Below are 24,107 nucleotides of genomic sequence, written 5' to 3'. Positions count from 1 at the left end.
TTCAAAGCAACAAACTTTAGCACAGAAACACTACTAGGATCTTTCTTAAACACAGCCAGACAACATCTCAGCACAGGAAAAAAAAAATGATGCTCATACAACTAGACCTGACCGCTGCATTCGACCTGGTGGACCATAGCATCCTACTACAAATCCTAGATACAATAGGTATCACAGATAAAGTACACTCGTGGTTTGAAGGCTTCCTAAAATCAAGAACCTATAGAGTTAAATCAGACAAAGAAAAATCTGAACCTTGGTCAAACCCCTGTGGAGTTCCCCAGTGATCCCCTCTATCTCCTACACTCTTCAACCTCTATACAGACTTCCTCAGCTCCCACCTGGACAAACAAGGCATAACCTCAAACAGCTATGCATATGACATCACCATTCTCGTACCCTTCGATCAACCAAAACCCTCCATGACAGACACAATACACCAAACACTAAAATCTGTAGCGACCTGGATGAAAGATCACAAACTGAAATTGAACCCAGACAAAACTAAATTCATCCTCCTCGAAAATAGCAGCAAAGATGCATACATTCCCCCCCCCCCAATTTTCTAGATTGCTCTTGTGCTTCTTTGTTTTTTCATGTCTGCTTACTTAATTATACTGTAAAAACTACACTGAAGGTAAGGAAATCCGATTAGCCATTAATAATCTGTGATTTTAAACAGGAGGAGCCAGCTTGTGGTAGTGAAGCTAATATAAGTGGTATCTATTATGATTTTAGGATTTCTTAGCACTCCTAGTTTTGTATTTCTTATTCCAGGAAATGCAGATGAATAAGATACACAATAGTTACTGTACCCCAAATATTCATAATTCAAGCAAATAAAATACAAGTATAGGTTACTGCTAAGGGGGGAATTCATCAAAGGGCATTAACTGATTTAGCGCTGGATAAATGCTAAGACGCCCATTATATTCCTATGGGCACCATAGCATTTAGGGCAGACATTAGTTTATCGGCTAGCGCGCGCTAATCCGGTGTGTGCGCTAAAAACGCTAGTGCACCTTCGTAAAAGGAGCCCTTAGTGCACACGCTTAATCGGTTAGTGCCTCTTGGTAAATTCATTTATACATAGTTGCTCAAATAATGCAATTTGATACGAAAAAGTGGTTGCACTTAAAATATTTTTATTTTATTTTTCTTAGTATAATAAATTCAAGTGTCGCATCCTGAATGAAAAAGTCAACACACCTACAACTACAATATACAGGTAAATTATTGCAAATGTAGATTATAAAAAAAAAATCTTAGAAAGCTGGCATTAATTCTGTTTTGTGATATCTAATCTTATTTGTGCCGGTAAAGCTCCATTGTATGAATGTATAGAAACTATATTCTGACACTGGGAAATTGGAAATTCCAGTCCCATCAGAATATCAATTATAGCCCTGATTTTTATTTCTTGTTTTCAAAGAAAGACAGCTCATTCTAAGCGTAAGGAGATTTGAAACACCTTCTTTTTGTGGTACAAATAAAGTGGTTTACAACTATTATAGACAGGTACTTTTGACCAATTCTTCTCAGAATTGTCAGCAGCTGTTTCTGAGTTTCCTATTTTCATATGCAGACATTATTAACTCTGTTATGGCATTGATAGTAGGGAAAAGCCAGTCTTTTCTGGATCTCTGAGGCTGGCTTCCATATTTCCATATGGGTGGATCATAACTACTCACTGGGTTGGATACTGAATTTCTGAAAGAGCCAAATGGTTCTGTCCCAAGCCTGAGAATACCTGGGAGTCTTCTTCAACATGACAGAAGGTCATGTCTGGTTTTCAGAGGCATGCAGACAGAAACTTTGTATCCCAGATAATGAGCTTATTGGTCAAACTAACTCCATCCACATGACACTACCTACAAGTGCTAGGATCCATGACAGCCACGATAGAGGTGGTCCCATGGGCAAAGGTTCATATATGTCCCCTCCAGAACACATTGCTATCACAGAGGTCACCTCAGTTGGACAGAGGCGGGCCTGCTGGCTGGACGGTACGAAGACCTGTCCGGTCAACTTGGCGGTAAGCTTCATGGGGGTTCTTGGGTGGGGGATTCATTGGTTGGGGGTCCGACAGAAGGAGTTGGGCACCCTCCTGCTGGTGATCTTCAGGGGGCGTTGGGGAGGGCAGTTAGGGCATTTTGTTTGGGGGGGTCCAGCAGGAGGGGTTGGGTACCCTCCTGCCGGTGATGTTTGGGGGAGCGGGTTCTTTTGGTAGGAGGGGTTGGGCACCCTCCTTCCACGAACGTTGGGGGGGTTGGGGCGACTGGAGGCTGTAGCTGCGGCCGCTATACTAATCACGGCAGGGAGATCCCTTGCCACGATAAAGTATAGCGGCCGCGTCTACTTACCATGTAGGCCAGCATTTTGCTAGCCTACATTGTAAGTGTCTCCTCTGCTAGGGAGATGCGCAGGGCCGCCTAGGTTCGCCTAAGGCTATCGCCTAGCCTTAGGCGAGCTTAGACAGGCTTGTGGGCCTCCCTAGGCTCCCAGAGGCACCTTCAATATAGGCGGACTGCCTGGGGAGCATTTTTTAGAAAATTTAGACAGCTGTAGGACGCCTACAGCTGCCTACAATCGGGATGTACTTTGCAGAATCAGGGCCTAAATGAGAAAGTAATTAAAGGAAACACGCAGATTGGAAATTAATAATAACACCTTCTATTACAATGTGTCTAGTGGTCCTGAACCATAGGATTTTGCATCTGAACCCACAAATTGCATGCAGAAAACTGTCAGTCATCTTTTCAACTCCACCTTCTTCCCAGAAAGCTGCTCCTGACCCCTAGTTTGTGTTCTGCAAGCAAGTTGCTCAGAAGTGTTTCTGCTCTGCTTTGTGGTGGTATTATTTTCGAGTATTTTTCTAAATGTTCCATTGGAGACTCAGTGCCCAGAATTTCCCATTTGTTGGGATCTCTGCCTGGGAGAAGATGCAAACTGAAGTCTACTGCTAGCAGGATAATCCCTTGGGGACACCTAGCTAACCAGCCTGTTTTTTTATTTTTAAAGCTCAGGGCCAGTCCACTGTGTATCTGCTCGCATCCTTGATTTATTCAGAGCTTGAGTGCAGGCTGTTTTGACTCCTTCTCAGCTCAGCTAGGATTAATAGTGGGCTGGCTGCATGATCCTCCCCCCTCCCCCCTTCGTGATGAGGTTGAAGCTCAGTCTGACCTCGGTCCAACTGGCAGCCTAAAGACCAGGTTCATCCAGCAAATCTGTGAGGCAAATTTGTTTTCCATTTGTTCAAGCTGAATTCCTATGCTGAGGCAGGCAGGTACCACATGGTACAATAAGTATGGCTATTAGAGTTTATGGGGAAAATTGAGGGGGTCTTCAGAAATTAAATTTGAAGGTTTCTGCACCCAGAACCTAGATCCCCCCTCCTCTAAAATCCCTGTTCCTGCATTTTTTGTCCTTCAGAGAAGTCTCCACGGACCATTTTTGGTACAATTTTGCTAGCGGCAGCCGTCTTGGACTTTAAACAATCTTTTTTTCTAAAGCCTTAATTTTCCTCAAAACCCATTGATTAAAATTGACAGGGATTGACCCCTCAGCCTTTCCTACCCCCATATCATGCCAGGTTTGCGCTGGATGGACAGCTGAGAAGCGTCCATGTCCTGTGTGGGGGGAGGGGTTCCAGGGCCAGGGATCTGCAGAAGACACATTCCCAGGAGAAGAGCCCTTTCCAGAGCTCTCCTAAGGTGCACTGGCCAAGCACAGATGCGTGAAGGCTGTGAAGCCCAGGAGGACTGGCAAGGTGTCCCTGCTAGGGTCCTCAAGACCCCTAATATACGGCTTCCTGGATTTTGTGAACCTCATGTGGAATGTCTATTTGAACTGCCAAGGGTCCTCAGTGCCTTCTTGCAGCACACCAGAGGCGGTGGCGCAGGGGAACTCCTCTCATCATGCTCCCTAACCAGACAAGGACACAGGCTTGGACCAGGAGGTTCAGTTTGACATAGACTGAAAGGATGGAAAGTCCAATTCATGCCACTGTTGTTCCAGGAAGTTTCGCTGGCAGAGTATGGTTCTTTGCATGAGAGATCAATAAGCGGCAATAGCCCTGGATCAGGGAGAAGACCCCCACGATGCACGGCTTTTCAAGGTCTCTGTGCTCTAAGGCATTATTTCTACTTCACTGAGAGAATTGAAGCTGGAAGTTCCTCCAGTTCCCTCATCTCAATGCTCAGTTAAAAGCAGCTCTGTTGCTCCGACCTCATGTTTTCCTTCACATTCAGACATCAGAAAGCTGGTCAAGGACCACTGGGAGTCTTCAGAGGGGTCCCTATGGGTGGCTAAGGCTATGGCCAAACTTTACCTGATGGCTCTAGATTTCTAGCAGCTGTTCAGACGATGGATGGATTCACTGTTGGCGCTGGTCACCAAATGCACATCCCTGCCTAGTGAAGGAGGTAGATGTTAAAAGATTCTCAGGACTGTAAACAGGATTTGCTCCTCAAGAGGCAAGTTGAAGTCTTGGCCTTAGGGATTCACTGGGGGATGCACTAAAGTCGACGATTGTCGCTAAACCAGTTTTCACAGCTTTAGTGACGATCGTTTTTACCGAAGAGCCCACTGTGTGTTTTTCCCCTCTATCGCCCATTTTTCGATCTGGCCATGCAAATTAGCTAAAACCCCTTGCAAAATAGCCAAGCAATTGATGCACTAACATCGCTTGGCAATTTAGCATGGGGTTTTAGCAATCGTAAAAACTGATTGCTCTAGACCTGTCAGTAACTGTGGGAAATCATTCTTATTATATTTTCAGCGCTGAGGTAGAAACCACCATAAAGATAAGTGTTGCTAATTTGCTAAACTCCCAGACTCTTAAAGACTGTTAGGCCAGCTACAGCAATTTCGGAAAGATTTAAAAACTTGGCTGTTTACACAATAGTTTTCAAGATTATCAACTGATAAACTGTAATGAAATATATTTTATCTTTTTGGCTTTTAAAATTTCTATCTTATTCTTAATTACTGTATATACTCGAATATAAACCGGGATTTTTGGGCCAAAAAATTGACCCAAAAATAGGGGTTCCGGTTTATATTTGGGTCAGTGCCCCATCCCAGAATTTTTTTTAAGGCCGCCGCCAGGCTCTGCTCCCTGCCCTATCATACCTCTGCCGATCCGTGGTGGAGGTGCAGGTGCAGCGGGTCCTCTGCCGATCCGTGGTAGAGGTGCAGCGGGCAGGAGCAAGCTTTCCAAACTCCTGCCCCGCTGTTAACTGGCTGCGTGATCCAATTTCCTCATCTGAGCAGCACGAGCAGCAGCGCGATGTGATGCTGCTTCTTGGCGCTGAGCGACTTCCTTACTGGCTCCCGCGAATTCTCGCAAGAATGACACTGGTGTATTGGCAATTATCTAGTCTACACTGTGCCAATATTTCAATGATGATCTCTCAAAAAGTATCGTCCCCTGTTGCTATCTGCTGGCAGGTTGGTACAAACCTCTGGTTTAGCAGAACTCCAGGAAGGGAAATTAACAGGTAAACTCTATATTCATCTATTTATACCTTCACATCTTAGCTTTCTGAGACAGTATTTCTCAAAAGCATAGTGGATATAGGCAAGCAGTTCTTCAAGATCTCCTATACTCTCTGCTTGGGAGTCCCCTCTTATGTGGTTGATCCTACCTGCATTTTGACAGAGAAATCCTAGGTGCTTGCTTGTAATCAAGGTACACTGTAGAGGCAGAATAAACCATTTTCCAAAGTGTTAACTCTTAGTTCTGTATCAAGCCGAGAGAACTTCTGAGGTAGTGACTGTGGGAATGCAGAGCTAGTTCTTCGTTATTGCCATGTCACTCGCTCTTGTATTTGATATATCCTGATATCTACAAAATATCCCCCTTACACGTAAGCATCTACACGTCTCAGTATTGTTTGTAGTTCTTAAAATGATGCTGATTGAGTCTGATGAATATTTGACATTGCTGATGTTATTGCACTGTATATACTCTTTCTCGGAAACATATGCAGGTCATTGTTTTTAAAACTGAATCAATTATAATCAACCATAATAATTCATATCTTATTAGTCGTCATATGGTAAGATAATTGATCACTGGAGAAAACAAAATCTGGGCCATATCTGCTCAGTTATTTTTATCCAAACTGTTAAGGATATACCTCAGCTGACAGCAACAGATCATATTCTACTAACTCACTTTGTTTGTTCAAAACAATGTCATATCAATCAATCAAATAACTGAAGTAATTTCGTGAACACTCAGACCCACAACTGAGACCTCAGCTGTGGGTCTGAGTGTTCACGAAATTACTTCAGTTATTTGATTGATTGATATGACATTGTTTTGAACAAACAAAGTGAGTTAGTAGAATATGTTCAGTATATCACTTTGGATAAGTAAATTCCCTTGAGGTATAAGCAACAGATCATAACCACTAAATATTACTTCTTGTCGAGGGTGGGTTTCCTCGTCCGTCTTTTTTGTACTCTCCCATCTTGGGCAGATGAGCCCACAAGTTCACACCTACCACTCCTCAGTTCCCCATATCTATATGCAAAATGTTTTCAGTAATCTAACTTTGGTACAGTCACTGAGCATAAATGAAGTTCCCATTCAAATTTATATGTAGTAAAAATTGGTTACAAATATAATTTGAGTTATATTTAAATTATTGTTTAAATGTCTTTCTTTTTTAGGTGTGGCCCTTTGATAGATTTGTGTAGAGGGCCTCATGTCAGGCATACAGGCAAAATAAAAGCTTTAAAAATTCACAAGGTATGTTATGATTACATTCTTTTTGTCCATTAAAAAATTGAAGGGTACTTAAGCTTTTGTGAAGGCATGTTGGCTAAAATACTTTCTCCATGTATGGTATGTCCATGTAGATAGTTTTTGCATTGATAGAAATATATATTATAGTTCTTCTGCTGAAATGAAGACCCTTGGAGGAAATACCTCCTCTGTGTCCGAATTCAAGAGGGCCTGGGATAGGCACGTGGGATCTCTCGGAGAGAAAAAGAGATAATGGTTATTGCGGATGGGCAGACTAGATGGACCATTTGGTCTTTATCTGCCGTCATATTTCTATATTTCTATGTTGTGCCTTCCCAGTATAATCAGGCACAACAGATTTATTTATTTCTGTTTGCATCTAGATCTCTTATTCACTTCTCAAGAGTTTTATAGGGGCTTTTTTTTGTGCTGTCTTTTATTGGGAGGTGAAAGGATTAAATATTTTATTGTGCCTTTACTTTAAAATGCATGAAGAATGGACAATCAGAAGCCACAGCTTGAAATTTAACAAGTCTATTTACAATTTTGGTATTCTGCCAGTACAGTCTCCTCTAAACACAGATGTGTATGCAAATTAATGACTTAGACCCCTTTTACTAAGCAGTGGTTCAGGGCTCTAAATGCTCCGACACTCATAAGAATTCTATGAACATCGGAGCATTTAACTTTCCAGACCATGGTAGAAACCTCTACTGCGGCTTAGTAAAAGGGGGAGGGGATTAATGAGGTATTAGCAATCAATTATTGGCACTAATTTGGATTTGAAGCAACAAAAGAGAGAATCCAACGAAATCTGCAGTAAAATCCACCAAAACAGGAAAAACCAAACAAAAACTGCAGACAGTGTACAAGATGCAGGCAGTATTTATTGTACCAAAGTTGAAGTGCAGTAATATAAAACCTTTTTACCAACCAAGGGACCCAACACAGTCCGTGTTTCGGACAACACACCTTCGTCAGGGGTCCATGGTTCAGGCGCAGGATGCGGTTAGGAGCCTTTTCCCATGGCTTTGTGCACTGCAGCACTTAGGGAGCCGGCCCGAAGACGCCGCATTGATTGCAATGTGGACCGGCGGCTGAAGAAACGCTGTCTTGGGCTTGATGGACGTGCCGACCCTGCAGACCGGTAGAAAATTTCTGCGGACCGGCACCAGTCCACAGACCAGCGGAAGAACACTGCTGTAGAATACTGGATTTACATTCCCAATTTATATGCCAGGATTTATACCAGGTTTCACACCCAAAGTTGGGCTGGGGAATCCATGCTGAGTGCTCATTTGTAGAGAGCATTCAGTCCGGAATGCTCTTTATAATATAATACTTAGCAAGGATTTTTCCCTGGGCTTAAATTTTGAGCACGAATTACTGAATCTGGCCCCGTATGTGGATTATAGAAGGACCAAGTTCCCACCTAACTAGTAGATATACAGTATATATTATAGCAAAGAATAATAAAAGATTTCGATATGCATATCATAGAGGGCTCCACTGTGAGACCAGTGAGATATTAGTATTTATTTTTCTTGCCCGGTTTTCCAAATAATGCTTAGGACTATATATAGTATTGTAACTACAAATTTCTTTAGCATCTCTCCAGATCGGCACAGACGGATGGGTTTACGTTCCTCTGCCAGCAGATGGAGACTGAGAACACACTGAATTCTAACAGTACAAGTGGGCTATGCAGTCCCTCATAGAATCGGTCTGTTCTCTATCCAGCAGGTGGATTTTCTAGGACTTTACTTAGGAACATTTGGAGAGGATAGGCAGGGGCTTTTTCTGGGCTTTTTCTGGTCTTTTATTGTCTGGATCCCATTAACCTCAGGGGTGTTGCATTCGAGTGGCTAAGTCCCTCCCCCCATTCCCTGACCTCCCCAGTTTTTATTTAGAGGTGCCTCAACTGTACACCTTGCTAGGGGGCAAAGACTACAGCTTGGAGAGCTGGTGAGGTCAGCTCCTTTAAGCATTAAAGTTTAATCCCCCCCAAAAAAAAAATTAAAAAAAAAAAGAGAACCTAAAGCAGAGCCATTGCTTTCTACTAGTGCTGGTCTGAAGGGAAGTTTCATTCATTTATTTTTCTCCCTTCTAGCTAAATGGTGGTTTATTTGAGTCTGCCTTGTGGTTCACAATGAGCATTTCTTGGCCTAAGAAGTGCTCAGTATGCTCCCATCAAGGTCTCAATGTGGCCAGTGTGTGCTCCTTTTGCTCGCAGCCGTGTGAAGGGGAACCCAGGTCAGGGTCAGGGTCAGGTGCCGACAGGAGGGATTCCATGGCAGCCACGAAGGGAAAGTCAACCTTGGTCCATGGGGTTTCCCAGGATTTCCCAACTGCCAACGGCTCTGGGGCTTCCCCAGCTATTGCGGCTGCTGCCGGCGGGGAGGCCCGAGGTTCTCTAACCACTATGTGTATTGGGGATTCCCTTGCCGTTGCGTTGGGTTTTCTTCTAGGGATTCCCTTTTCGCAGCTGGTTCTTTTCAGGCCTCTTCAGTGATTTCAACCTCAGGGGAGCCTTTTTCAGCAGGTTTTTCCTCTTTGGTGGGAATCTCTGCCATTTTAGCTGAGTCTTCAGCTGAGCTCCTGCCTAGATTAGAAAGGCAGGAATAGGTCCAACAGGCCTCTTCCTCTGTGGGTGAGTGGGTTTCCGTCCCACTAGGGGGATTGTCCCAGATTTTGTGCTGGCTATATACAAGGCGTACTGCTTGCATGCGGCTGATGCTTTCTTGAACCCCCCCTGTAGTCTTACCTTCATCCAGGGGGTCTTTGTTTATGAAGTTAGCCCATACTCTGTGCCCCCCCTCTCCCCCACCTAAGAGTCAGCATTTCTCGTTGGAGAACAGGCTTTCCTGGATGACAATTTATCACCATATGATGACCTGGGTCTCTTTGGGGACCTTCATGACTCTCGGGGGAGGGGAGGCGAGGCGATGATACGAGTGGCTGGTTGTCTGAGCTGCTCACAGGGGAAGATACTTCAGTGGTACACATTTTTACCGGGAAGAGCTGCAGGAGCTCATTCTTCAGGTGTCTGCTGTGTTGCTCTTTTTAGGGGGATTCAGATGACTTCCAAAACTTTTCCGATGCATCAGGGTCTCCGGGATATTGTGCACGCTCAGTGGAAGACCCCTGATACCCCTTTTCGGCTGGCGCAGTCGACATCCTGTCTGTACCCTATTCCTGTGGCTGATAGAGACTCCTTTCGGCCACCAGTTGTGGATGCAGTAGGTTTGGCCATTGCCAAGAGGCATACTGTTCCTGTGGAGGGGGATTCAGCTCTGAGGGACCCCCAGAACAGTAGGATGAAGTTTCCTTCTTAAGCAGAGTTTTTAATGTGTCGCCTCTGGCAGTCCAGGTGGCAATTTTGTGATGTTCTGGTAGCCAGAGCCTGTTGCTGGGGGGTTGAGCATGTATTGGGATAGGGAGTCTAATGACTGATCTCTGGTGGATCAGGGGGTTGCTAAAATGGAGCTTGGCTCTTTGTTTCTTTCATACATCATGTATGATTTGTTGCGTGCTTCGGCTAATTTCCTTTTAAGAGTTGTTTTCTCTTTGGCAAGGACTTGGACAAGCTGGTGCAGAGTTTAGTAATTTTTAGGTGTCTCGGTTGCCAGTGGACAGGCCTCGGCAGTCTGATAGAGGAGGATTGGACCGTGATCGTCTTCATGAATTTTGCCAGTATAGGCCTCGCAGTATCTACTATGGGTTCTTCCTCATGGGGTTGGTTCTTCTAGAATGTGCAGTCCTTTCAGGGCGCTCACCAGGGACGACAACTCCTCTCGACCTGCCCAATGACTGAATTTGGTTCCTTCCCCTGGTTCAAGAAGGAGCCCGATTACGGCAGTTTTATTGGAGGGTAGACTGAGATCACAACAGATTAGTGGGTCCTAGAGGTGATTTGAGTTCGACTAGCTCTTGCCAGATCTTTTTCTCTCTTCTTCATGTCAGATGCTTCAGAGGTTGGTGGAGCTCAAAGCAGTGGTTCCAGTGCCCTCTCAAGAGATTTGCACTGAGAGGTATTCCACTTACTTTGTGGTGCCCAAGGAGTGGTCCTTTTGGCCTGTCCAGGTTCTAAAGGGTGTGAACCGGGTGCTCCGAGTCTCTTCTTTTCATATAGAGACCCTAAAGTCTGTGATCTTAGCAGTTCAACCCAGAGAGTTTCTGACTTCTCTCGACCTGAAGAGGCCTACGTTCATATCCTGATTCGGGATTCTCATCAGCATTTTTTTCACTTTGCGATTTTGGGAAAGCATTATCAGTTCAGTGCGCTTCCATTTGGTCTGGCCAGGGCACCGCATACCTTCACCAAGATTGTGGTGGTGGTGGTGGCAGCCTTGCTCAAGGAGGACATCTTAGTTCATCCTTATCTGGACGACTGTTTGATTCATGCAAAGTCCTTTCAGGAGAGTTCCCGAGCCATGGCCTGTGTCGTGGAGTTGCTTCAGTCATTGGGCTGGGTGGTTATCTTTTCCAAGAGTCGGTTGACTCTGTCTCAATACTTGGAGTATCTCGGAGTTCTGTTCGACACTGTTCTGAGGAGAGTTTTTCTTCCCAAGGCCCAGGTGCAGAAGTTGCAGTCACAGATTTGCTCCCTGATGGGTTCTTGCTGACCTCAGGTGCAGGAATTTCTTCAGGTCTTGGGATCGATGGTGGCCTCCTTGGAGGTGGTCTCGGGTTTATATGCACTCCCTTCAGTATTCTTTTCTTCAACATGAGCTGAATACTTCGGTCCCTCTTTGCAGATTTAGTTTGTTGCATTCTGCTGGTGGTTTCAGTCCCACAATCTGGTCCAGGGAGTGAGTCTAGATCATCCCTAGTGGACATTGCTTCTATCGGATGCCAGTCTTCAGCTCAGGGCAGCTGGTCGCCAGAGGAGGCCTCCTAGTCGATCAGCGTTCTGGAGACCAGAGCTATTCGGTTGGCGCTTCCAGTTGTTCCAGGAAGAAAAAGCTGCGGGTTCTCTCCGACACTGCCACAGTGTTGGCTTACGTCAATCAGGGGGGAACTAATAGTCATTTGGTAGCACAGGAGGCAACGCTTCTCATGGAACAGTTTTGATTGCCTGTTCAGATCCTTCTCCAATACTTGTGTTTTACTTTACAAAAAAATAAATAAATTTTAGTTTGGCATGCCTGTTCTTCCAGCTGGGATGTTTGTATTGTTTCTGCTTGGCTATTTGTCAGACTGATTCTATGAGGGACTGCACAGCCCACTTGTACTGTTAGAATTAAATGTGCCCACCTGCTGGTAGAGGAGTGTAAACCCATCTGTCTGCGCTGATCTGGAGAGACTGAAAGAAAGAAAATTAGCAGGTAAGACCTAATTTCTCTCTTTTTTACCAAAGGAACATAAGGGTAAGAAAAAGAATTGTCATATTGTGTCAGATTAGAGATTGTTTAGTCCAGCATTCTGTTTCCAACAGTGGCCAATCCCTGCCAAGCCAAAAAATTACAAGATTTCATGCTACTTAACCCCAAGGACAAGAAGTGCTTCTCCCCAGGTCTTATCTTAATTTCAGTTTATGGACTTTTCTTCCAGGAATTTGTCCAAGCCTTTTTTTAAACCCAGCTACACTCACTGCTTATACCACATCTTTTGTACTTTTTGCAAAAGCAGACAAGTTAATTTGCATTTAACCATTCCACTCCACCCAGGATTCTAGAGAGCTCTATCATACCCCCCTGAGTTGTTTCTTCTCCAAACTGAAGAGCCCCAGCCTCTCTCTATATATAGCCTTTCCTACTACTAGTGCTGCCCGATTCATGATTCGAATCGATTCACCGATTCACTGATTCACTTCGGGTGAATCGATTCGAATCGATTTACCAGGACAAAAAATCAGCCTCCCGATTCGTTGACTGTCCCTTCCCCCTAAAGCAGAAGCGGCAGCACTGCCTCTTGCTGGCCTGCCGCTCCTGCTTTAGAGAGCGAGTGGGGAGGGTCAGTCGGGAAGTGGCTTACCCGCTGGCCTCCCGTTGCTGTGCTGTCTGTCTTCCCCATTGGCCTCCCGGAATCCATTTTCCTAATTTCAGCAGCCTGCAATAAGATCGCTGGGGCTAGCGATCTTTGCAAGCTGGCATACGGCTTTGGAGTGTCTTCTCTCTGCTGTGGTCCCGCCCCTCTTCTGACATCAGAGAAGGGGTGGGACCGCGGCAGAGAGAAGAGAGCTCCAAAGCCGTACAGCAGCTTGCAAAGATCTCTAGCGCCAGCAATCTTATTGCAGGCTGCTGAAATTAGGAAAATGGATTCCGGGAGGCCAGTGGGGAAGACGGACAGCACAGGCATTCCGGGGAGGAGGGGGTGCAGTCCTTCGAGGAGGGGTGCGGCCTTCTGGGGGGGGGGATGTAGCCTACTGGGGGGGTACAGGCCTTCAGAGGAGACAGGCAGGCTTTCAGGGGTAGGTTGTAGGCCTTCAGGGGGAGGTGCAGGCCTTCAGGAGGGGACAGACCTTTAAGGGGGGGGGGACAGGCAAGCAGGCCTTCAGGGGGGGGGTGGGACAGGCCTTCAGGAAGGACAGGCAGGCAGGCCTTCAAGTGGGGGGACAGGCCTTCAACGGGGGGGGGGGGAACAGGCTTTCAAGGAGGGGAGACAGGCCTTCAAGGGGGGACAGGCTTTCAAGGGGGAAACAGGCCTTCAGGGATGGTGGCACAGGCCTTCAGGGGGGACAGGCAGGCCTTTAGAGGTGGGGTGCAGGCCTTCAGGGGTGGGGTACAGGCCTTCAGGGGAGCGGAGGGGGGCCCTGGTGTAGAAGTACACGGAGGGAGGGAGGGAGGGAAGGGGGGGTTCAAAGATACGTGCATATGCCAGACTTTGGGAGGGGAAGAAATAATGGGTCTGAAAATAGAGGAGAGGAAGAAGGATGATGGAAAATGGGATTTAGGGAGGGAAGGAACAGAAAGGGAGAGAAGTTGGACACAAGGGATGGTGTGAAGGGGGATCGAGATACTGGATAGGAGGGTAGTTGGGAAAAGAAAGGGAGAGATGGTGGACCCTGGGGTGGTGGGGATGGAGGGAGAAATGCGGGATGAAAGGGTAGTTAAGAAAAGGTGGATCTGTGGAGGGAAACGAAAAAAAGAAAGATGCCAGACCTCCTGGGGAGGGAAGGGAAACGGAAGGGGAGGACAGAGATGGCAGATGGATGGTTATCATGGAGAAAGAAGAAAGAAGGAGACCCTGGCAAGCAAGTTATCAGAAGACAACCAGAACCTGGGACCAACAAGATTTGAATAATGACCAGACAACAAAAGGTTTTGTGATTTTTTTTTTTTTTTTTTTGTAATAATTTTTATTAGCAAAATGCAACACAGATGATACAGAAAACCAGCAGTACAAGGACACAAGGTCCGAAAAAAGAAAATACAAAACTCGAACAGGAGAACGTACTGGCAAGCACAGAAATGAAAAGTGGAGCGAACAAGCTCCAGTCCATCCAGTCGCAATCCGCAACTTTTATAGTTTCATAGAAAAACATGAGAACCCCTCCAGTCATGCCACAAGCGTACAAGCTCCAGACACTCCATACAAATCACAACAGACACTCCTCATGCACACTCCCCCCCACACACGAACCCACATCCCTCACAGTGGACTGCCCCACAGCCCCTAAGCACAAAGAAAAAAGAAAAAGAAGAAAGAGAAAGAGAGGAGAAAGAGAAAGAGCTATAGAATCAGGAACAAGTATCCAGCTGTGCTTCCGAATCCCCGGAACACAACAACAGAACCGCTTTCCAGAGCCCCACATAACAACGCTGGTCAAGCCTTCCCCCCCTGGGAGAGCGGTGAATTTCAAAGTGGGCTATCTGGCCAATCCGATGTAGCCAGTGAGTAAAGGAAGCCACCTGATCAGACACCCAATATTGCAAGAGAAGTTTTTTCACCAAAAGGAAGGCTAAATAAAGAAATTTCTGCTGAGGAGTTGAAAAACCAGCCTCCTCCAATACTCTCATGTCGCCCAATAAGAGCATGCCATAATCTCGTGGAATGGGACGGTGCACAATGCGCTCCAGAAAAGGGAGAGCCCGCAGCCACAAATCAGTGGACGGGCATTCCAAAAAATGATGAGTCAAAGTCCCAGCAGTACGGCGGCACCTAATGCAGACATCTCCCTCCCAGAGGCCCATACGAGCCCCGTGCTTCCTAGAAATATACGCCCTGTGTAATATCTTATACTGCATCTCTTGAAGATCGGAGGAACCCCCCCATGGCTCTAAGATGACCAAACAGCGCAAGGAACGCGCTCCGATCCCCCAGGAAGCCCAGCTTCCCCCGCCACACAGAGGCCACTCCATCAAGGGCACTGACGGACAATTGTGCCCGCAACAGCCGACCCCACGTAGAGAGTTTGTTCTGGGCCGATGGAACCAGAAAGAATAATGCATCCAGAGGACCACAGAGCCAAGCATCCCCCTACTTCTGAATTAACATAGTATAATAGTGGCGGATCTGAAGGTACACCCAAAAATGATTCGGGGGCAGATCCCATCTCTGCTGAATATGGGGAAATGGAGGAAATACACCCCCGCCACCTCCGTCCCAAACATCCCTCAAGGTCCGACACCCCCGCTGTTCCCACACCTTGAGTCTAGAATGGCCCATCCCCGGGACAAAAGCAAGATTACCACACAGAGGCAGGAGCACCGACGCAACTGGCGTTTTCTGTTGTTGTCGCCTCCACCACCTCCACGCCAACCGAAGCGGCTGGAGAAGAGTCAGTGTCGAGGAGCCCCCGGGAATCGCCGAAGGCGGCAAATGTAAAAGGGCCAAGAAGGAGTGCGGCGCACACCAGGAAGATAGCCAACCCCCAGGAGCATACTTATAATGTCCGGTCCAACCCTCGTGAATAAAACGAAACAGAGCCGCTACATTGTAATGTCTAACATCCGGAAGATTCAAGCCCCCCTGCGATCTGTCAAGCATCAATTTAGCATAGCTAATACGAGCCCTCTTGCGTCTCCAAATGAGAGTAGAAATAGTGGAGCGAAAAGCCCGCACGTCTCGGATGGAAAGCCACACAGGGAGAGTCTGTAAGGGATACAAGATCTTTGGCAGGAGAACCATTTTGGTGAGAGCAACTCTGCCCCATAAGCCCAATGGCAACTCCCGCCAGCGGTCACACTGAGCCGTGATTTGCTCAAGGGGGCGACAAACATTATACTGGTACAAAAGGGATAAGTCCGGGGTCAAATACACTCCGAGATACCGCAACGGCCCATCGACAGGTGATATAGACAGAGCGAGGTTTTGTGATTATAATATGTCAGATTTGAAACGTGTATCCTGCCAGAGCTGGTGTTAGACCACAAACGTGAGCTAGGATTTAACAGAGAGAGGAAAAGTCTTTTTGTTTGTTTATTTTGTTTACACCACAGCGCCAGTGTGGTTAGGAGAAGGCAAAGGGGGTGAAGAGGCTATAAAATAAACCCACCAGGATGTTTTTAAAAAAACACCCAATTGGGCAGTAAAATCAAATTGAATCGAAATATCGATTCAATAGGCTGAATCGAATCAAAATTTTTTTCCTGAATCGGGCAGCACTACCTCCTCCTCCTCCTCCTCCTCCTCCTCCTACTACTACTGCTGCTGCTACTATTTATCACTTATATAGTGCTGAAAGGCATACGCGATGCTGTACATTTTGACATTTAATAGACCATCGCCTTAATCTTTTGGGTAATCTTCTATATACCTTTTCTAATTCCACTGTATCTTTATTGAGATGTGGCAACCAGAATTGCACAAATTCTCAAGGAGTTTTATAGAGGCATTTTTATTATTTATTCCTTTCCTCATAATTCCTAACATTGCTGCTGTTGCTGCACACTTAGCTGAAGATTTCAATATCTGTGATTCCTAGATTATTTTCCTGGGTGGAACCTAGTTATGTGTATATGCGTTGGGTTTTTCTTTTGCACTTGTTCACATTAAGTTTTATCAGCCATTTGGATGCTCAGTCTATTCTAGTCTCCCAAGGCCCAATTTTTCAGAATCTGTATTCAGGTGAATAATTTTGTTTCATCTGCAAATTTGATCACCTCACTTGCTTGTTCCCATTTCCAGATTATTATAAATATGTTAGAAAGCATCAGTCCCAGTACAGATCCTTGCTGTATTTCACTATTCACCTTGTTCCATTGAGAGAACTGACCATTTAACCCCAACCTATATTTTCTGTCTTGTAACCAGTTCCAGTCCACAACAGAATATTGCCTCCTATCCCATAGCTTTTTCATGTCCTCAGGATACTCACATAAAGGATTTATGCTTTCTGAAAATCTAGATACATCATATCAGCTGGTTTACTTTTATCCACATGTCTGTTTATACTTTCAAAAAAAAAGTATAGCAGGAGACTTTCCTCTCTAAAATCCATGTTGACTCTTTCCCATTAAGTCATATATATTTGTGGTCAGTAATTTTGTTCTTTATAATAGTTTCTGCCATTTTGCCTGGAATTGACATTAGGCCCATCAGTCTGTAGTTTTCCTGGATAACATCTTGAACCTATTTTAAAAATTGGCATTAGGTTGGCTACCCTCAAATCTTCAGGTATTATAGGCCAGTGGTTCCCAACCCTGTCCTGGAGGACCACCAGTCAGTCAAGTTTTCAGGATAGCCCTAATGAATATGCATGGAGCAGATTTGCATGCCTGTCACCTCCATTATATGCAAATCTCTCTCATGCATATTCATTAGGGTTACCCCAAAAACTCGACTGGCTGGTGGTCCTCCAGGACAGGGTTGGGAACCACTGCTATAGACAATTTTAAGTGATAGATTACAAATCATAAATCTGCAGCTTCATTTTTGAGTTCTTTAATTACTCTGAAGGAGTAATGAATGAAGGAAGTTATTCCTGGACTGTTTTACTTTGGTATTCTTGTGCTGTTTTTTTTATAACATCTCGCAAGGGTTTGGAAAGCAATAGGCGCCTTATCTGGGGTTCCTGAGATACTGCTAGTATTTCAGCCTCCAATTCCAGTTCTGCTTAAAGGACTTTATTAGTAGACATCCAGTTGAGCTAGTTTCATTTACTGGCACAATATTTGTTTGCTACTTGTGTCTGGGCTTTGTATTGTGTTCTAGCAATTTGTAAATTCTTAATTTAAAGCTAATCTATGTTTTCTAGAATTCCTCCACATACTGGGAAGGCAAAGCAGATATGGAAACACTTCAGAGGCTTTATGGAATTTCATTTCCTGACCCCAAAATGCTAAAAGAATGGGAGAAATTTCAAGAGGAGGCCAAAAACAGAGATCACCGTAAAATTGGAAGGGTGAGTTGAAACAACAAAGTTCTTTGGTTTCTCTAGTAATGTGACCTTGACTGGTTCATATGACTGAACTAGGCTATCCAGATAGCACTGTGGTTGCTTACATGGAATGACTATAGTTAAAATTCAAACTTCAGTGAATATGAGGAAGCCAGATGTTTTTGAACACTGGTCTTGCTTGTTTGGTTTTTTTTTTTAGTTCAATTGGTTCTTCAAAATAAACAACAAGCAGACTTAAAATAGAGCAACTAAGCAGGAACTAGAATTTGGTTCAAAAAACTCCAATACATCTGATATTAACATTAGGGAAATCTCGGAGAGATTACTTAGGTCATCGTGAAACCACTTAAATCACTTTGCAGTTTAAGATCAAAAAGGCAACAAGTAGGGAGAGGAAGATACAGCTACAATTTTTTCATCTGGGTGCCATATCTTTTCCACAGATCACAGATGATTCAATTTTCATGCAGCTGATCTTTGTTATTTATACAATAATACAACTGTATGCCACTAGGAAATGCCACTAAGTTCTCTAGAACTTTTCCAGCCACCCAGAATCTATTACAGAGCTGTAGAGATTTGAATGTCAAACAGTCTCCTGTTAGGCAGTAATTCCAATAATGTGAGTTTTGGAACAAAAGAGTTACTGGCAGAGAAGGTGGGAGAATGACCAGAGTCTGACCACAGTTCCAGCAGGCTGCTGTCATCTGAAGCTAACTCTCTGAATCAGTAAGAAAAAAAGATTGTTTGAGGCTTGCAAATAAAGTTGGTCTTTTTGCAGAGGTCCAAAAGTCCACCTAGTCTGCATCCTTAGCTGGAGAGCTGTGTCTCATCTATCCACTGACATTGAATACCTAGAGGTTTAGAATGTGTTAGATCTCACATATCTAGTAACATAAATTTTATTTATTTATTTATTCATTCAATTTTCTATACCATTCTCCCAGGGGAGCTCAGAACGGTTTACATGAATTTATTCAGGTACTCAAGCATTTTTCTCTGTCTATTCTGGTAGGCTCACAATCTATCTAATGTACCTGGGGCAATGGGGGGATTAAGTGACTTGCCCAGGGTTACAAGGAGCAGCATGGATTTGAACCCACAACCTGAGGGTGCTAAGGCTACAACTTTACCCACTGCAAAGTACAGGTGGCTGTAAAGGTGTGGACACCAAGCAAGCAAAATACACTCCATTGAGGGAATATCCATTGATCAAGGCACCAATATATAGTACTCCCCCAAAATTCACGGGGGTTCCGTTCTAGGAACCCCCGCAAATTTTGAAAAACCGCAAATACGGTTTTTAGGCAGGGGAGACAGGAGAGGGCAGCTGGAGAGGCAGGAGAGGGCAGCCAGAGCGCCAGCGAGTGAAGGAAATCACTCACTTTATGCTCCGACCGCCTCTTCCTGTACTAAAGTCGGGCCTATCCAATCAAGAGCTGCTTTGCCACGCAGCTCCTGATTGGTAAGGCCCAACTTTAGTACAGGAAGAGGCAGTCGGAGCAAACAGCGAGTGATTTCCTCCTCTTGCCGGTGCTCCGGCTGCCCTCCCCTGCCCGGTCATTTGCAGTCGGAAAATACCGCAAATGACCAGGACTGTGAACCGCCGACCGCACTGTATACTGAAGAATTTATGCAATGTGTAACCAAAATGATCCTGCTGAAGCTACTGACAGCTCCAGACCTGCTGGAAAATCTTGCATGGTAAAAGGTGGGCATTCCCTGCTGTATATTACAAGGAATGCTCATTTTAATATTAATGAGCTTCTTGTAATGCATTTGCATTGTATTCTCGGTGGCTGCTACCACGATTGGTAAAAGCCCCTGAGAATCCTTTTGTGCATCTGAGGCTGAGCTGCTGTGCAAGTAAGACTGGATACAACCAGTCTTACTTGCATGGCAATCTTTTGAGCATTGAGCCTTAGTTCCTTGGCGATCAGAATATAGTTAATCCTGGTATAAGATGATTTGTGACTCTGTACAGCACTGCATGTGTCTGGTAGTGCTATAGAAATAATTAATAGTAGTAGTAGTGTTTAGATGAATAAAAGGTGCACTCCTTTTCATCAAGTTTCAAAATGCCACCGAATATCAAGTTCTTTAATGAGTGTTTTTGGAGCATGGTAAACCATGCTTATCCATCCATATTGTCACTTCATTCATATATCTATTCAAATCCGATTATGCTTCCTGAAGATTCTTCATAAAGAAAAAGAACAGAATATCGTCTGCATATAGACGATAATTTACTCCTAAAGATCAAAAATTTTTCCCAAAGTAGTCATATGTTAACAGTGAGGACAGAGCAGAATCTTGAGGCACCCCATTTCTTACTGCTTTTTCTGCAGACACCGAATGACCTTGCCATAAACTAAAAGAGCATCCTTGTAAATAGGAAGAAAACCACGAATAGACCTCGCCTCCCAAATTTCAAAAGCTTTAACATCAAAAGATCTAAATTTACCATGTCAAAAGCTCCCGACACATCCAATGAAACAGTACAATATAAAACATTTTGATCAAGGCCCTCTCTTAGGGCTCCTTTTACTAAGCTGCGCTAGCGGTTTTAGCGCACGAGCTAGACGCTAACACCAGTATTGAGCTAGCGTTAGTTCTTGGCGCGCGCCGCAATGCAGCACGCACTAAAAACGCACACCTTAGTAAAAGGAGCCCTTAATGTCTCAATAACTGAGGTTAGAAGCAGTTCCACACTGTGGACCTTCCTGTAACCAAATTGCATGGGATCCAAACAGCCTTGGGATCTGGCTAGGTACTTGTGACCTGTCTTGCCCACTATTGGAAATAGGGTACTGAGCTTGATGGACCTTCGGTCTGTCCCAGAAAGGCAATTCTGATGTTCTTATGATGATCACTGCTGCTAAGGTGGGCTCCCAAGTATAAAAATCATCCTGGCAGCTGTATTTTGTAGGAGACAAAGTTTCTTCTGCAGCCTACATGAAAAACCAACACAGAGTTACACTAATCCATTTGAGAGGGGATCAAAACTTGGACCAGTTGAGCAAAATGTTTTTCATATAAATAAGAGCAAACCAATCTTAACTGTCTAAATAACTGTCTAAACTTATTAAATGCTTGGTTAATTAAGCTATTGATTTAGGGTTCAAAAGAGAGATTGGAATCAAGAATCATTCCTAAGACCCTGGAGATTTGAACAATAGATGAAAATCTTCGACGGTGTAGTGATAATTTGGACAAGGGGGCTCTATAACATTGGTTCCCTATAAAGGCATAAGTGAGCAGTAAATGCAAATCAAAACAAACAGAAGAGGGTACTAAAAACCATTACACTCAACCAATACAATATGTACGGAGGAGGGAGCTTGGCACAAGCAAATCAAGTAGTTCCACAGTCTGCTCTCCTCCTTACGAGGAACAATTGATGCATCAGGGATTCCCGTGCAGGAAAAGTTCTATAGTACTGCACTCGGTGGATTGCATGCTACTGCTGGTAAAATGTACTTAGCAATATCTATGTAAAACTAGACTGAATTGAGATGTAAAAGATAATTCAAAGTCTGAGTAATTTTTGAGCTGGTTTTAATTGAATGGCTGTAAAGCAAGCAAAACACTATTTTCCCCAACCTTTCAAAGAGACAAGCCTGATTGCTAGTGAAACAGCTGTATATTCTTCTGGCTACATTCATCTGGTATATTCTGAATTGTACCTTTTAACTACAAGGTTGTATGAAAACATGAAATGTATTCCTCTGAGTTCTGTTTGATTCGTGGTTTCAGAGCCAGAGAGTAAGCAATGTACATACGTGCCAAGCAAAGTAAAGCAGATTCTTTGCAAACTGTGATATTTATTAGTGAATGACACGGGGGACAAATTTATCCCCATCCCTGCAGGAACTCAATTTCCCCGTCCCCGCGAGTTTTGTCGCTGTCCCTGCCCCATTCTTGTAAGCGCTGCATTAACCACACAAACCTCGAACACTTATGATTTTAAAGTGTTTGAGGCTTGTGTAGATGAGGGCAGGGACAGGAAAAGAACTCATGGGGACAGGACAGGAAAATGAGTTCTCGCGGGGACGGAGAAAAATTCGTCCCCGTGTCATTCTCTAAAATTTATTCTTAATGAACCAAATAAGAATTGCCTAGAGCAGGGGTAGGGAACTCCGGTCCTCGAGAGCCGTATTCCAGTCGGGTTTTCAGGATTTCCCCCAATGAATATGCATGAGATATATTTGAATGCACTGCTTTCAATGCATATTCATTGGGGAAATCCTGAAAACCCAACTGGAATAGGGCTCTCGAGGACCGGAGTTCCCTACCCCTGGCCTAGAGATAGTCACATAGACCAACTGTTGAGACCTCTTAGATGTGAGATTTTTGGGTAATTCTTAAAATTGGTACACTAAGAAGTGTCGGTCTGCAAAGACTCCAGCTTCCTTCAGGAACAATAAAACTACTAGAATTCTGCACTACAAAATATAGGTAAAAATGTGTTGATTTTTTTTCCCCCATAGGACCAGGAGCTGTATTTCTTCCATGAGCTCAGCCCTGGAAGCTGCTTTTTCTTTCCTAAAGGAGCTTACATCTATAACCAACTAATCAAATTCATCAGGGTAAATAGTACTTATTTTATTCATGCATTTTTTTAGCTTATGTAAGTTCACAAGATGCAGGAATCTCATGCTTATTAGAAATATCCTAAAAGCCAATTTTATTGGTAATTAATACAGTAATTTCATACAGAAATGTCCCAAAAGGTGTCTGTTTTCTAAGAGCCTTTAAAATGGGCTGATTAGAATGAATCCTGTAGTGCACAAATTTACACTTGTTCCTAAGAAAGTATAAAGTAGTGCATTTAATCTATGTTTTTTTTTTTTACATAATACATACTTATATTGCACCTCAACTTCAGACATTATCTTTTTGTTCATCTACATTTTATACGCATTTACCTATGCACTGGGAAGCTCAGAACGGTTTACATTAATTTATTCAGATACTCCAGCATTTTTCCCTGTCTGTGCTGGCGGGCTCATAATCTACCTAATGTACCTTTTCCTGCATAGACTGTGGTGCAGTGTTCTCCCCAGAAATTTTTTCCTGCCAGGTGGCATGAAAAAGTAGCCGGGTGGGGCGGGATGGGGAAATTTGGTGGTGGGGAAAATGAAAAGGTCCTTTTATTAAGGCTTGCTAGCCATTTTAACACACGCTAAATGCTAACGTGTCCATTATAGTTTATGGATGCGTTAGCGTTTAGTGTGCGCTAAAACAGCTAGCACGCCTTAGTAAAAAGATCACTAAATGTGCACTATTTTTATTAGTTAATTGTTATTAATTATTTTCCAATGCTCAATATGACTTTCTTTTTTAAGGTTTGACACTTAGGCAGTGTTCCAATAGCATTTAAGCCACCCTTGAAAAAAAGTAATGCAGATCCTCTTATTCCGAATAACTACTGGCCAGTATCAAACCTTCCATTTCTTTCAAAACTATCGTACTTGAGAGTGGTATTCAACCAACTTCAAACTCATGTTGAATCAGTTAATGCTTTGCATCCCCGGCAATCTGTGTTTTAAGACACAGCACAGAGACAGCAGTTCCTGCCTTAGGACTCCTTATACAAAGCTGCGATAGCAATTCTGCCACAGCAAATGCACTGAATCCCATAGGAATTGAATGGACTTTGGTGCATTTGCCATGGGTGAATTGCTACTGTGGCTTTGTAAAAGGGACTCTTACTGAGTGAACTCCATACTAGTCACCTAGAGACCAATGTTTCTCAACTTCTTCAAGCCAAGTACCCCCCTAAGTCTAACAAATACCAACTGAGTACCTCAGTCCAAGCTCCGTCCCTGACCTCACTCCCATTATAATAGTACTAATTGTAATGCAATTTCTTCCATTCATTTTTTCATGTACACACAACCCTACTGTACAACCATTAAAATACTCCTCCCCAATGTCAAAATTATAAAAATCCTATTAATGCAAAAATAATAATAACGCAGAATACATTTATAAGTCCAACTTTAAAAGCAAAGATAAGCCTCCCCCAATACACCCCCAAACAATAAGATGTATAATCTAGAA

At 44.1% G+C, this 24,107-nt stretch overlaps 1 protein-coding gene across 3 annotated transcripts in view; it reads left to right on the top strand.

Moving 5' to 3' along the window:
* The window catches only part of TARS1 (threonyl-tRNA synthetase 1), a 143,705-nt gene that overhangs the window by 58,889 nt on the left and 60,709 nt on the right, over positions 1–24,107 (top strand). For all 3 annotated transcript variants that reach the window (XM_033933234.1, XM_033933225.1, XM_033933241.1), the window contains exons 7-10: positions 1,164–1,228; positions 6,682–6,760; positions 17,898–18,044; positions 22,532–22,630. In XM_033933234.1, the coding sequence (XP_033789125.1) occupies positions 1,164–1,228; positions 6,682–6,760; positions 17,898–18,044; positions 22,532–22,630 (390 nt within the window). The remainder of the gene's footprint in view (positions 1–1,163; positions 1,229–6,681; positions 6,761–17,897; positions 18,045–22,531; positions 22,631–24,107) is intronic.

The sequence above is a fragment of the Geotrypetes seraphini genome, chromosome 1 (genome assembly GCF_902459505.1).
Source record: "Geotrypetes seraphini chromosome 1, aGeoSer1.1, whole genome shotgun sequence".
In the NCBI taxonomy this organism is placed as follows: Eukaryota; Metazoa; Chordata; class Amphibia; order Gymnophiona; family Dermophiidae; genus Geotrypetes; species Geotrypetes seraphini.
The sequence above is the reverse complement of the archived record's forward strand: the minus strand, read 5'-3'. Positions and strand labels throughout refer to the sequence as shown.